Consider the following 12,996-nt stretch of genomic DNA (forward strand, 5'->3'; position numbering starts at 1 on the left):
CCCCTCATCCTCCTCCTCTCCAATGAGTAAAGCCCTAGCTCCCTTAGTCTCTCCTCATAATCCATACTCTCCAATCCAGGCAGCATCCTGGTAAATCTCCTCTGCACCCTTTCCAATGCCTCCACATCCTTCCTATAATGAGGTGACCAGAACTGGACACAGTACTCTAGGTGTGGTCTAACCAGAGTCATTCATTTAAGACAGAGATGAAGTGAAATTTTCTCTCTCAGAAGGTTGACTCTTAGAGTTATACAGCACGGAAACAGGCCCTTCAGCCCATCTTGTCCATGCTGACCAAGATGCCTGTCTAAGCTACTCCCATTTGCCCGTGTTTGGCCCATATCCCTCTAAACCTTTCCTATCTATGTACCTGTCCAAGTGTCTTTTAAATGTCATAATTGTACCTGCCTCAACCACTTCCTCTGGCAGCTCGTTTCATATACTCACCACCCTCTGCATGAAAAAGTTGCCCCTCAGATCCCTTTTAACTCTTTCCCCTCTCACCTTAAACGTATGCCCTCCAGTTTTGGACTCTCCTACCCAGGGGAAAAGACTGATCATCCACTCTATCTATGCCCCTCATGATTTTATAAACCTCCATGTTACCCCTCAGCCTCCTACGCTGCAGGGAAAAAGAGCAGCTCTGACGAAAGGTCATCAGCTTGAAGCATTGACTCTGCTCCGCTCTCCACAGACACTGCTCGACCTGCCGAGTGTTTCCAGCATTTTCGTTTTTTATTATAGCCACAATAGCCAAAGAGTCTTTGAATGTTTATAAGGCAGAGGTAGATAGTTTCTCGATAAGCAAGGGGGTGAACAGTTACCAGAGCAGACAGGAACATGGAGGTCACAGTGAGGTCAGTCATGCAGGTTCGAAGGGCAGGATGGCCGACTCCTGTACAAGCAGAAGGGACATAGTTTAACTTGGCATTGTGTTCAGCACAGATGTTGTGGGCCAAAGGGTCTGTTCCTGTGCTGTACTGCTGTTCTATTTTTCACTCAGTATCACAATGGTAGTGATTATGTTGCTGTCTGTGGGAGCTTGCTGTGTACATTGGCTTCCAACATTACAATGGTGACTCCATACTAAAGTCAAAGTCGAGTTTATTGTCATATACACAAGTCCATGTGTGCACAGGTGCAATGAAAAACTTACTTGCAGCAGCATCACAGGCACAGAGCATCAGATAAGCAGCATTCACAAGAAAAACACAAATTAAACATAAATCATGCACATTTTTTACAAAAGGAAAACCAAGTCCATTTTAGTGCAAAGTGATCAAAATGGTCATAGTGTTGCTAAACTGTAATGATTAGGGTTGTGCTGGTTGGTTCAAGAACCGAATGGTTGAAGGGAAGTAGCTGTTCTTGAACCTGGTGGTGTGGGACTTCAGACTTCTGTACCTCCTGCCCGATGGTAGCTGCGAGAAGATGGCATGGCCCAGATGGTGGGGATCTTTGATGGATGTTGCCTTCTTGAGGCAGCGCCTCCTGTAGATACTACCGATGGTGGGGAGGGATATTTCTGTGATGTGTTGGGCTGAGTCCACTACTCTCTGCAGCTTCTTACGATCCTGTGCATTCGAATTGCTGCTGAAGGGGGTTGGAGCTTGCCATAGGAATATCGCCTCTGGAATATCCAACAGCATCCCATGATGGGACCTGTTTCCCTTGACCTTCCCAACCAATCAATGGGAGCTGGAGTCATGGGATGGAGACTGGGAACGTGGAACAATGATGTGGCTTGATCTGGGGTCAGGAATGTGGGTTAGATGACTTGGATTAGAGCTGAGGTGACCCAGGTATATCCCCTACCCCATACTTGTCACTGAAAATGGAAAATACTGAAGGATAAAGATTGTGAGACCTTTCCTTCCCCTTCTCTGTAGGGGAGCTTTGGGCCCTGTATCTAAGGAAGGATGCGCTGGCCCTGGAGAAGGTCCAGAGGAGTGTCACAGGAACGATCCCCGGAATGAAAGAGTTAATGTATGAGGAGCGTTTGATGTCTCTGGGCCTGTACTTGATGGAGTTCAGAAGGATGAAGGGAGATCTCATTGAAACCTACCGGATACTGAAAGGCCTGGATAGACTGGATGTGGAGAGGATGTTTCCATCAGTGGGAGAGTCCAGGATCCGAGGGCACAGCCTCAGAATAAAGGGACGTTCCCTTAGAACTGAGATGAGGAGGAATTTCTTCAGCCAGAGGGCGGTGAATCTGTGGAATTCGTTGCCTCCGAGGGCTGTGGAGGCCAAGTCATTGGGTGTACTTAAGGCAGAGGTTCTTGACTGGTAAGGGGTTTAAGGGTTACAGGGAGAAAGTGGGAGAATGGGGTTGAAAGAAAATCAGCCACAATCAAATGGTGGAGTAGACTCGATGGGCTGAATGGCCTAATTCTGCCCCTATATCTTATGGTCTTGTTGTCCGTCACTGACTTTCAGCTTGTAGAAAAAATATTGAGAATCCAGTCATTCCCGGAATAGGTTGGAATCAATCACAGAAGGTTCAGAAACAGAGCTTCCCTGGAGGGCCACTGGAACAGATTACGTTTGACTTTCCCCTGCACTTAACCAGGCTGCTTAATGGATCGTCCCCCTCTCCGGATTGTACATCGCAGCCAACTCATTATCCGGCAGTACTGGGATGTTCAGCCAAGCTTCAGCATGGGAGACACAGGAGATGCCAGACGCCGGAATCTGGAGCAACACACAAGATGCTGGAGGAACTCAGCGGGTCAGGCAGCGTCTGTGGAGGGAAATGAACAGTCGACAGTTCGGGTCGAGACCCTTCATCTGGACTGGAGAGAGAGAGGGGAGATCGCCGGTATAAAGAGGAGGGGGGAAGAGGTGAGGCAAGAGCTGGCAGGTGATCGGTGGATCCAGGTGAGGAGGGGTGATGGGCAGATGGGGGAGGGGAGCGTGGAGGCAGCGACAGAGGCTGGGAGGTGAGAGGTGGAGGTGACAGACGGCTGCAGATGGTGAAATCTGATAGGAGAGGAAGGTGGCGCCTGGAACCAAGTGAGGGAGGTGGGGAGGGGCAGATGGGAACAGTGAGGGGAGGGGACACTGTGGGAGGGGTGTGTGGGTGATGGGGGGCTGGGTGGGTAGAGGACGAACTGGGTAGATCAGGAGGGGAGAGAAAAGGGACAGAAAGGGAGCAGGTTACCCGCTTCCTCACCAACCTCCCCCCCCCCCTCTCTTCCCCACCCTCCCTTCCCTCCTACGGCTGCACCTCCTCTCTCCCGAGCCTCAATCTCCATCTCCTCCAAACCTGATGCAGGGTCTCAACCTGAAATGTCGACAATTCTGTCCCCCCCCCACCCCCCCCGCAGATGCTGCTCGACCCGCTGAGTTCCTCTAGCAGATTGTGTGTTGCTCCAGATTCCAGCCTCTGCAGCCTCCTGTGTCTCCTTCAAACCTTGCCCAGCTTCTATTCCAATCTGGAGACCAGTTCACAGAAGCAATGGGTATTTCTCTTCTTCGTCACAGAATGGGTTCATCAGTAGCAACGCCAGCATTTAATGCCCATCCCTAATTGCCCTTGAATTGAGGAGGCTGTGATGAATCAACCCCTTCGGTGGGCCAGGAGTCACATGGAGATCCAGGCTGGTTGAGGGCAGCAAGTCTTTCTTCCCTGAAGGAGGACATCAACGAACCAGATGTGTTTTAACCAACAGCCCGGTAACTGGAACCTGCCTTAATTCCAGATTTATATAAATATTTAGTTAAAATTAACTGCCTGATCTGCTGTAGTGGGATTTGAACTCTCTGCTCTAGGTCTGTGATCCAGGATCCTCAGTTATTAGCCCAGTATCATGTACCACTGTACCAAAGCATGGGAGGGGGAAGGAAGGGGTTGGTGAAAGTGTCCAACAGATCGATCGCGCAGGAGAGTGTGCAGAGGAGAACTGGAATTAGTTTATTATTGTCAGTTGTATTGAGGTACAGTGAAAAACTTGTCTTGCGTACCGTTGAGGTGGTCCAGGGTAAAAACAACAACAGAATGCAAAGTAAAGTGTCACAGCTACAGGGAAGTGCAGTGCAGGTAGACAATAAGGTGCAAGGTCATAACGAGGTAGAGTCCATCTCATTGTATTAGGGGATCATTCAATAATCTTATAACAGCAGGATAGAAGCTGTCCATGAGCCTGGTGGTGCATGTTTACAAGTTTTTGTATCTTCTGCCCGATGGGAGGGGGCAGAAGAGAATGTCCAGGGTGGGTGGGGTCTATGGTTATGTTGGCTGCTTTCTCAAGGCTGCAAGAAGTGTGGACAGAGTCACTCTTTAAGGATGGGTCTGGGACTCTCCCTCAGGTTAGGTGTGGAGTCTGGCCGTGTGGGATTTTCACCAATGACTTTGTTTCATGTGCCACTGGACCATGCCAGAAATATACGATTTTTAATTTTTCTTGAAATTAAGGTTTGCTGTCGCAGTGTTGAAGTACAATCTTGTAATCAAAAAAAATGAAGTACAAAAAAAGCATAATCGCTGGCACTGTAATAGTGTTACGCTAACCACTACACTACCGTGCCTGCCCTAGTCCTGGCAACATTCTGGTAAATCTTCTCAGCACTCTTTCCAGTTTAACCATGTCTTTCCTATAACAGGGTGACCAAAACTGCACGCAGTGCTCCAAGTGCGGCCTCACCAACAACTTACGGTAGTGTAGCGGTCAGCGTAACACTTTACAGCGCCAGCGACCTGGGTTCAATTCCAGCCACTGTCTGTAAGGAGTTTGTACGTTCTCCCTGTGTCTGCGTGGGTTTCCTCCGGGTGCTCCAGTTTCCTCCCACATTCCAAAGACGTACGGGTTAGGAAGTTGTGGGCATGCTATGTTGGCGCCGGAAGCGTGGCGACACTTGCGGGCTGCCACCAGAGCACTCTACGCAAAAGATGCATTTCACTGTGTGTTTCGATGTACATGTGACTAATAAATAAAAAATACTCGGATACTCAATGCCCTGACTGATGAAGGCCAGCGTGCTAAACACCTTTTTCACCACCCTGTCCACCTGTGACGCCGCTTTCAACGAACTATGCACTTGTACTCCTAGGTCCCTCTGTTCCATTACACCTCCTAGTGCCCGACCATTCACAGTACAAGTCCTACGCTGGTTTGACTTTCCAAAATGCATCACCTCACACTTATCTGTATTGAAATCCATTTGCCACTCCTTAGGCCCACTTCCCGAACTGATCCCGTTTTGTGTCTCTTTTACGTTAATTTGCTTAACTCAGCAAGCTGCCTGGGTGCCTGTGATTGGGGTGAGGCAGTGTTGGTGGCGGGGATGTTGGTGGGTGAAGCCCACTGCACTGCTGAAAGGAGTTGGTCTCTTGTTGACACAACTAGCTGGGGACTTCACTGTTCAAACTGCTGGGTGCTGCTTCCCTCTCCTGACAAAGACTGGAACTGCACAACAGTTAGCCCTCAACACCCAGCCACTGAGTATTGTGGGCATTCGGCCCATTGAATCTGTGCTGGTGTCCTGTTGTTGCCTGCAAGCCCCCTCCCACCCCTTTTCCTCACCACCATATCCTTCCATTCCTTCCTCCCGGGTACGGTAACTCCAAAGCACAGGATCGCAAGAAGCTGCAGAGAGTAGTGGACACAGCCTTGTCCATCACGGGCACAGCCCTCCCCACCACTGACAGCATCTACAGGAGGCGATACCTCAAGATGGCAGCATCTACCATCAAGGATCTCCACCATCCAGGCCATGCCATCTTCTCGCAGCTCCCATCAGGCAGGAGGTACAGAAGCCTGAAATCCCACACCACCAGGTTCAGGAACAGCTACTTCCCTTCAACCATTCAGTTCTTGACAGACCTATTGTGTCTTTGTTTTGCACCAAGGTCTTGTTTTGCTCAGCCCTTTTTCGCTCTCTCTCTTTACGGTCTGGTATAATTTATGTATAGTTTATATTCTGTGTGTTGTCTGTACCTACGTGTCTGTGGTGCTGTTGCAAGTATTTCACTGTACCTGTACCTCACTGGACTTGTGCACATGATAAAAAAACTCGACTTGACTCCCTGTTAACTTGTTCAGCAGCCAGTCTCAGAAGGTGTCAGAAATTAGGCTCCAACATCACATCAAAGAAGCACTCAGATCTTATTTTCCGTCGTGGACAGAATAAAGATTCAGAGAGTCACAGAACTGGACAGGGGAAAATGGGGGGAGATCTTATAGAGATATACAAAATTATGAGGGGTATCGATAGGGTGAATGCATGCAGGCTTTTTGCCCTCAGGTTGGGTGAGGCTAGAACTAGAGGTCACAGGTTTAGGTTGAAAGGTGAAATATTTAAGGGGAATCTGAGGGGATACTACTTCACTCAGAGGGTGGTGCGAGTGTGGAATGAGCTGCCAGCGGAAGCGGCGGATGCGGATTCAATTGTAACATTTACGAGAAGTTTGCGTAGATGCATGGATGGGAGGGGTTTGGAGGGATATGGTCTGGGTGCAGGTAGGTGGGTCTAGGCAGAAGATCAGGTCAGCGTGGACTAGATGGGCTGAAGGGCCTGTTTCTATGCTGTAGTGCTCTGTGACTCTATGCTGGAACCTGAAGCAACAGACAATCTGCTGGAGGAATTCAGTGGGTCGAGCAGCATCTGTGGGAGGAAACCATAGAAACATAGAACACTACCGCACAGAAAACAGGCCATTCGGCCCTTCTAGTCCGTGCCAAAACTTTATTCGGCTAGTCCCATTGACCTGCACCCAGTCGACAATTCCTTTCCCTCTTGTCATAGACACTCCCACCATGGGAAAAAGATATTTACTAAGTACCCCATGTGTCCCCCTCATTGTCTTATACACCTGCTCCAGGGAAAATAAATCCAGCTGCTCCAGTCTCTTCTTGTAACTGTGATGCTCCAAACCATCCAAACTCTGCACCCTCTCTAGCACAATCAGATCATTCCTATAGTGTGGCAACCAGGAAACTCCAGGCATTGCCTAACCAATGTTTTATTAAGTTGTGACATGATATCCCAGCTCTGATATCCCATGCCCTGATCCATGAAGGCAAGGATCCAATCGGCCTTCATCACCACCCTATCAACCTGTGCTGCCACTTTCAGGGAAGTATGGACATGTACCCCAAGGTCCCTCCGTTCGTCAATATTCCTTAGTGCCCTACCATTTACTGTATATGTCTTACCACTGTTGGCTCTCCCAAAATGCATCATCTCTCATTTATCGGTATCCACAGAGTCATACAACTAGGAAACAGGCCCTTCGGCCCAACTAGTCCATGCTGACCAAGATGCCCATCTAAGCTGGTCGCATTTGCCTGTGTTTGGCCCATATCCCTCTAAACTTTTCCTATCCATGTACCAGTCTAAACATTTTTTTCAACATAATTGTTCCCACCTTTACAGGTGATACACAGCAGGACATTTAGTATAAATTAGCATCAAGATTGGTACAACATTGTGGGCCGAATGGCCTGTCCAGTGCTCTACTGTTCTATGTTCTATGCTCTATGTTTACCACTCCTTCTGGCAGCTCGTTCCATATACCCACCACCTTCTGTGTGAAAAACTTATCTCTTAGTTCCCCTTTAAATCTTTCCCCTCTCACCTTAAACCTATTCCCTCTAGGTTTAGAACTCCCCTACCCGGGGAAAAAGACTGCAACCATCCACTTTATCTATGCCTCTTATGATTTTATAAGCCTCCTACACTCAAGGGAAAACAGTCACGGCCTATCCAGCCTCTCCTTAGCGGTTAGCGTAACGCTATTACAGCGCCAGTGACCCGGATTCAATTCCTACCACTGCCTGTAAGGAGTTTGTACGTTCTCCCTGTGTCTGCGTGGGTTTCCTCCGGGTGCTCTGGTTTCCTCCCACATTCCAAAGCCATACGGGTTAGGAAGTTGTGGGCGTGCTATGTTGGCGCCAGAAGCGTGGCGACACTTGCGGGCTGCCCCCAGAACACTCTACGCCAAAGGAGCATTTCACTGTGTGTTTCGATGTACATGTGACTAATAAAGAAATCTTATCTTATCTTATAATGTGCATCAGTTAAGTCTTCCCTCAGCCATCTCCGTTCCAACCCCAGCCCCTCCAATCTCTTCTCACAGCTCCGATCTTGCTGTCCCAGAAACATCCTGGAGAATCTCCTCCACACCTTCTCCAATGCTGTCACATCCATCCTGTAACATGGTGACCGCAACTGAGTGCAGAACTCAAGCTCTGGTCTGACTAGTGTTGTACACAGTTCAGGCTCTGCTTCCCTGCTCTTATATTCTGTACCTCAGTTGTAAAGCGAAGCACACTGTGGGCCTTTTCAAACCTGCAGGCTGAGAGGGCTGCAATCCCACAGAAACCTGGTGGTAAACTGGTCGCCTCATTATAAGAAGGATGTGAAGGCTTTGGAGAGGGTGCATTTACCAGGCTGCTGCCTGGATTGGAGAGCATGTCTTATGAGGATAGGTTGAGTGAGCTGGGGCTTTTCTCTTTGGAGAGAAGGAGGATGAGAGGTGACTTGATAGAGGCGTACAAGATGATAAGAGGCATAGATCGAGTGGACGGCCAGAGACTTTTTCCCAGGGCAACAAAGGCTAACACGAGGGGACATAATTTTAAGGTGATTGGAGGAAGGTATAAGGGGGATGTCGGGGGTAAGTTTTTACACAGAGAGTGGTGGGTGTGTGGAACGCACTGTTGGCAGAGGTTGTGGGGGCAGATACATTAGGGACATTTAAGAGACTCTTAGATAGACACATGAATGATAGAGAAATGAGGGGCTATGTGGGAGGGAAGGGTTAGGTAGATCTTAGAGCAGGATAAAATGATGGCACAACATTGTGGGCCGAAGGGCCTGTACTGTGCTGTAGTGTTCTATGTTCTATGTTCTAACCGTGCATTTAAGGTGTTGTCTTAGGCAACTGCCCTGCCCAAGGCCACAAGAGATTCCAAGAGCTGTGAACACAGCCCAGTCCATCCCGAAAACCAGCCTCCCCTCCATGGACTCTGTCTACACTTCCCACTGCATCGGTAAAGCAGCCAGCATAATCAAAGACCCCATCCACCCCGGACATTCTCTCTTCTCCCCTCTGCCATCAGGCAGAAGATACAAAAGCTTGAGAACAAGTACCTCCAGGCTCAAGGACAGCTTCTATCTTGCTGTTATCAGACTATTGAACAAACCTCTCATACGTTAAAGATATACATTTGATCTCTCAATTTACCTCGTCATGGCCCTTGCGCTTTGTCTACCTGCGCTGCACTTTCTCTGTAACTGTAATTCTGCATTCTGTTATCACTTTTCCCTTGGACTACATCAAAGTACTTATGTTTTGAAATGATCTGTACGGATAGCATGCAAAACTAAGTTTTTCACTGTACCTCGGTACATGTGACAATAATAAACCAATACCAATACCCTCACAGTCTACCACCAATGCATTAACTGCACAAACGTACACACAGGAAAAAACAGAGGCAGTGGGTGAAAGTGGAGATTTAATTGAGGTGATCACATCTACAAATGAGTCTTTGAGAAAGAGAAATGGTTATAGGAAGGGTCACCAGGGCAGAGAAGTCCGCCACAGAACCAGGTGAGTGATGGGATGCCAGTTTTACCCAGCGCGGTGTCACAGTCTGGAAGGCGTAGCCTGAAAGAACATAATTAAATATAAGAAACAGGCCATTCGGCCCCTTGTACAGAGTCTACCATTCAATAAGGTGGTTGCCTTTTCACCTCAGCGTCTTGTTCCACACATCCTGCGATTCCCTCAATACTCAAACATTTTTTGATGTCTGTCTTGAATGTAATCAGCAACTGAGGCTCCACAATCCTCCTGAGCGAAGAATTCCAAAGATTCTCTGCCCTCAGGCTGAAGAAGCTCTTCACATTTCTGTCTGAATTTTAAGGCAGTGACCTCTTGTTCTCGACAACCCAGCCCAGAGAAGCATTAACTCCACCTCTACCCTCTTAAGCCCTGTTAGAATTCACTTCAATGAGATCACCTCATATTCATCTAAAGTCAATAAGAGTATAGACCCAATCTCTCTTGGTGGGACAAACCTGCTGTCCCAAAAATACATCCAATGAACCTTTGCTCCATTCCCTTTATTGTAAGGATGATGGATGCAAATTCAAGGGGAACCTTGAAAACTACTGGAAAAGGAGATGGGAAGGAATTTTCAGGGATGGGAAGGAAGATCGTGGACGACCAATTGGATAGCCCTTGCAAAGAGCTTGCATAGACTTGATCAGCTGAATAGACTTCTTATGCATCAAATGATCATACTTTTCCTGCTAAATTAACTATAGAAGGCTCTTGCATTTATTCATCTGATCTATCTTGAAAACACTTGTCCGAGAATGGAAGGAAAAGACATTTCTCCCCATGAATTTTATTCAGACACTTTTAGCCTCTTGAGTTTGGCGCAGTGAAATGATTGGCCGGTGTACCATCACATGGCACTGTGTAGGGTTGGTGAGAAGAAGCTAAGCAGGAAACGATTGATAATGAACCCTCTCCAGCTCTGGTGAAGGGCGATAGGGGTGGACACGTGGTGGTGACTCAGGACGCTGTGGACTGGAACCCATCAACCAGTGTCGTTGGGAGTTTGGCTCCTGCCTGGTGCCCGGTTGGGGGAACTGATCAAAGCGACTTGCTAGTCAGGAGGTGGGTCTACGAGCAGTCAGTGTTTATGGGTCCCGCAGGGTCAGACCTCTGGCAGATAGAGCACCATTGCCCAGCGTCCCATCCCACACCAAGTCCTGTTCACCTGTTCACCCACCACCCCTACCCCTGACCTGCACTAATCCCTGGTCTGTCCTCACCTTCCCCTTTCCCATGGTTTCGACCCACCCTTTCTCTGTAACCTCCTCTCCCCCTACAACCCTTTGTCATCTCTACTCTCCTCCAATTCTGGCCTCTTGCTCGTCCCCAAGTTCTGTCACTGCATCCTTGATGGCTGTGCCTTCAGCTGCCTCGAGCTCTGGAATTCCCAGCTTGTGCATCCCTTTGCCTCTTTTAGCCGCCTTCTAAACCCCTCCCTGCCCCCCAACAAAGCTTTAGATCATCTGCTGAGTTATCCCCCGTGGTGGCTGGACGTTGACGGATGAGATGTTTTACTGAGCTGTAGATGCTGCCTGGGTGTCTGAACCCACCCTGGGCTGGGTGGAACAGAGCCCTGGGACTGAGGCGGACTCAACAGCGTGCGGTGCGCCGAGCTCTTGAAGTGACCACAAAGTGTCGGGGAGTGAGCACCCCTTTGGCACAGAAGTGAAATTCTCCCTCCCACCTCATACAGCACAGAAATAGACCCAACTCATCCATGTCACCCAAGATTCCCATCTGAGCCAGTCACATTTGCCCACGTTAGTCCCTCTAAACCTTTCCTCTCCATGTACCTGTCCAAGTGTCTTTTTATTCTCTTTGACATCCTCAACCTCTACCCGTTTCAGGAGAAACCTTCCTGGTCCAGAGGGGAATTTGGAATTGAACCCACGGGGAATCTTTGGGACTGATGTCTCAGTAAAAGCTGGGAGAATGAGTGGTTGACGGTGGGCACAGACTCGACGGGCTGAAGGTCCTGCCCCGGTGCTGTAGGTTTATGACTCTTTGAGATGGATAACCATGTGGGGGATGGAGGGTCAGTAGAAGGTGTTGGGAGTAGGAACACCACACAGAGGGAGCAAATGGCCATTTTAAGGCTGTAAATTCAGCATGGTATTAGACTGCGCCACTATAAGCAAATCTGGCCCCAAACAGCAATATCCAAGCACAACTGACCAATCAAGAACTAAGCCCCAGAGATGACTACATCTCCAGCACACCAAATGTGACTCATACAGGAAGATTTCTTTCTTAGGGGGATGCCGGGAAAGAGGGAGTTCCAAGGCATACCAGTTAGGATATCCTAGCACCCGCAGCAAAGGTCTGCTGAATGCTGCCAATCCATCCAGTTGTTGGGCCTCATCTGGAGAAAGGAATGGTGGGGCGATCATCAGGGGCAAGGGAAAGCTTTTCTTTGACCCCTCCTTTCCCACTGGGAATCCAGGGATGACATTGGTGCTGAAGTGGGAAGGGGGCCCCATCAGATGCTGTTGGCTATTCCTCACCCAATCCCACAACCCTGCACACTCCGGTCCAATCGTTGACAAGCCAGAAACAAGGGCAGGGCATCAGCTCAGATGCTGATTGGTTGTGGAGGCTCCATCACTGAGTGTGTTCAATACAGAGACAGACGGACGTTTGGAAAACTCAGGAACCATAGGATTGGGCAGGATAGCAGAACTGAAATATGGGATCAGCATGGTCTTTGTCAAAGGGGAGCAGATGCAAGGGTCTCCCATTCCCGAGATGTACAAGTTCTCGATATCTCTACGCTCAAACAGGTGTTGACAATGTCTTCTTCTCTTAGTATCCCCAACGCCACACGAACATGTGACCCTCCGCTGACGTTGGCCGGCAGCTTCCTCAGGCTGGGTTCCAAGGCACTTTGTCCCGTGTGTGTGATTCGCTGCTGTTAACCTGGTAGATAGCTGGTGGTGGGGTGAGGTGGGATGTGGTGGGGGTTGGCAGGGGGTTTCAAGGGCTGGACGACACATCCTGTACATTTCTGTGGGGGTTTAAGCCAATTCCTGCTGCTGTTGTGATGATTCACTGATCACCTGGTGGGAAGAGAGAGAGAACAACACGTCATTGCAGAGGAGATTTACCAGGATGCTGCCTGGATTGGAGAGCATGTCTTATGAGGATAGGTTGAGTGAGCTGGGGCTTTTCTCTTTGGAGAGGAGGAGGATGAGAGGTGACTTGATAGAGGTGTAGAAGATGATGAGGGGCATAGATCGAGTGGACAGCCAGAGACTTTTCCCGCGATGTTGTGCCGACATTTTATCCTGCTCTAAGATCTATCTAACCCTTCCCTCCCACATAGCCCCCTATTTTTCTATCATTCATGTGTCTATCTAAGAGTCTCTTAAATGTTCCTAATGTATCTGCCCCCACAACCTCTGCCGGCAGTGCGTTCCACACAC

The 12,996-nt window shown here is 48.9% G+C and overlaps 1 protein-coding gene across 1 annotated transcript in view; it reads right to left on the minus strand.

Moving 5' to 3' along the window:
* Positions 1 to 9,452: 9,452 nt before the first annotated feature.
* The window catches only part of desmb (desmin b), a 34,453-nt gene continuing 30,909 nt past the window's right edge, over positions 9,453 to 12,996 (minus strand). The window contains exon 9 of the mRNA XM_052014412.1: positions 9,453 to 12,630. Coding sequence (XP_051870372.1) covers positions 12,589 to 12,630 — 42 coding nt within the window. The 3' untranslated portion in view covers positions 9,453 to 12,588. The remainder of the gene's footprint in view (positions 12,631 to 12,996) is intronic.

The sequence above is a fragment of the Pristis pectinata genome, chromosome 1 (genome assembly GCF_009764475.1).
Source record: "Pristis pectinata isolate sPriPec2 chromosome 1, sPriPec2.1.pri, whole genome shotgun sequence".
In the NCBI taxonomy this organism is placed as follows: Eukaryota; Metazoa; Chordata; class Chondrichthyes; order Rhinopristiformes; family Pristidae; genus Pristis; species Pristis pectinata.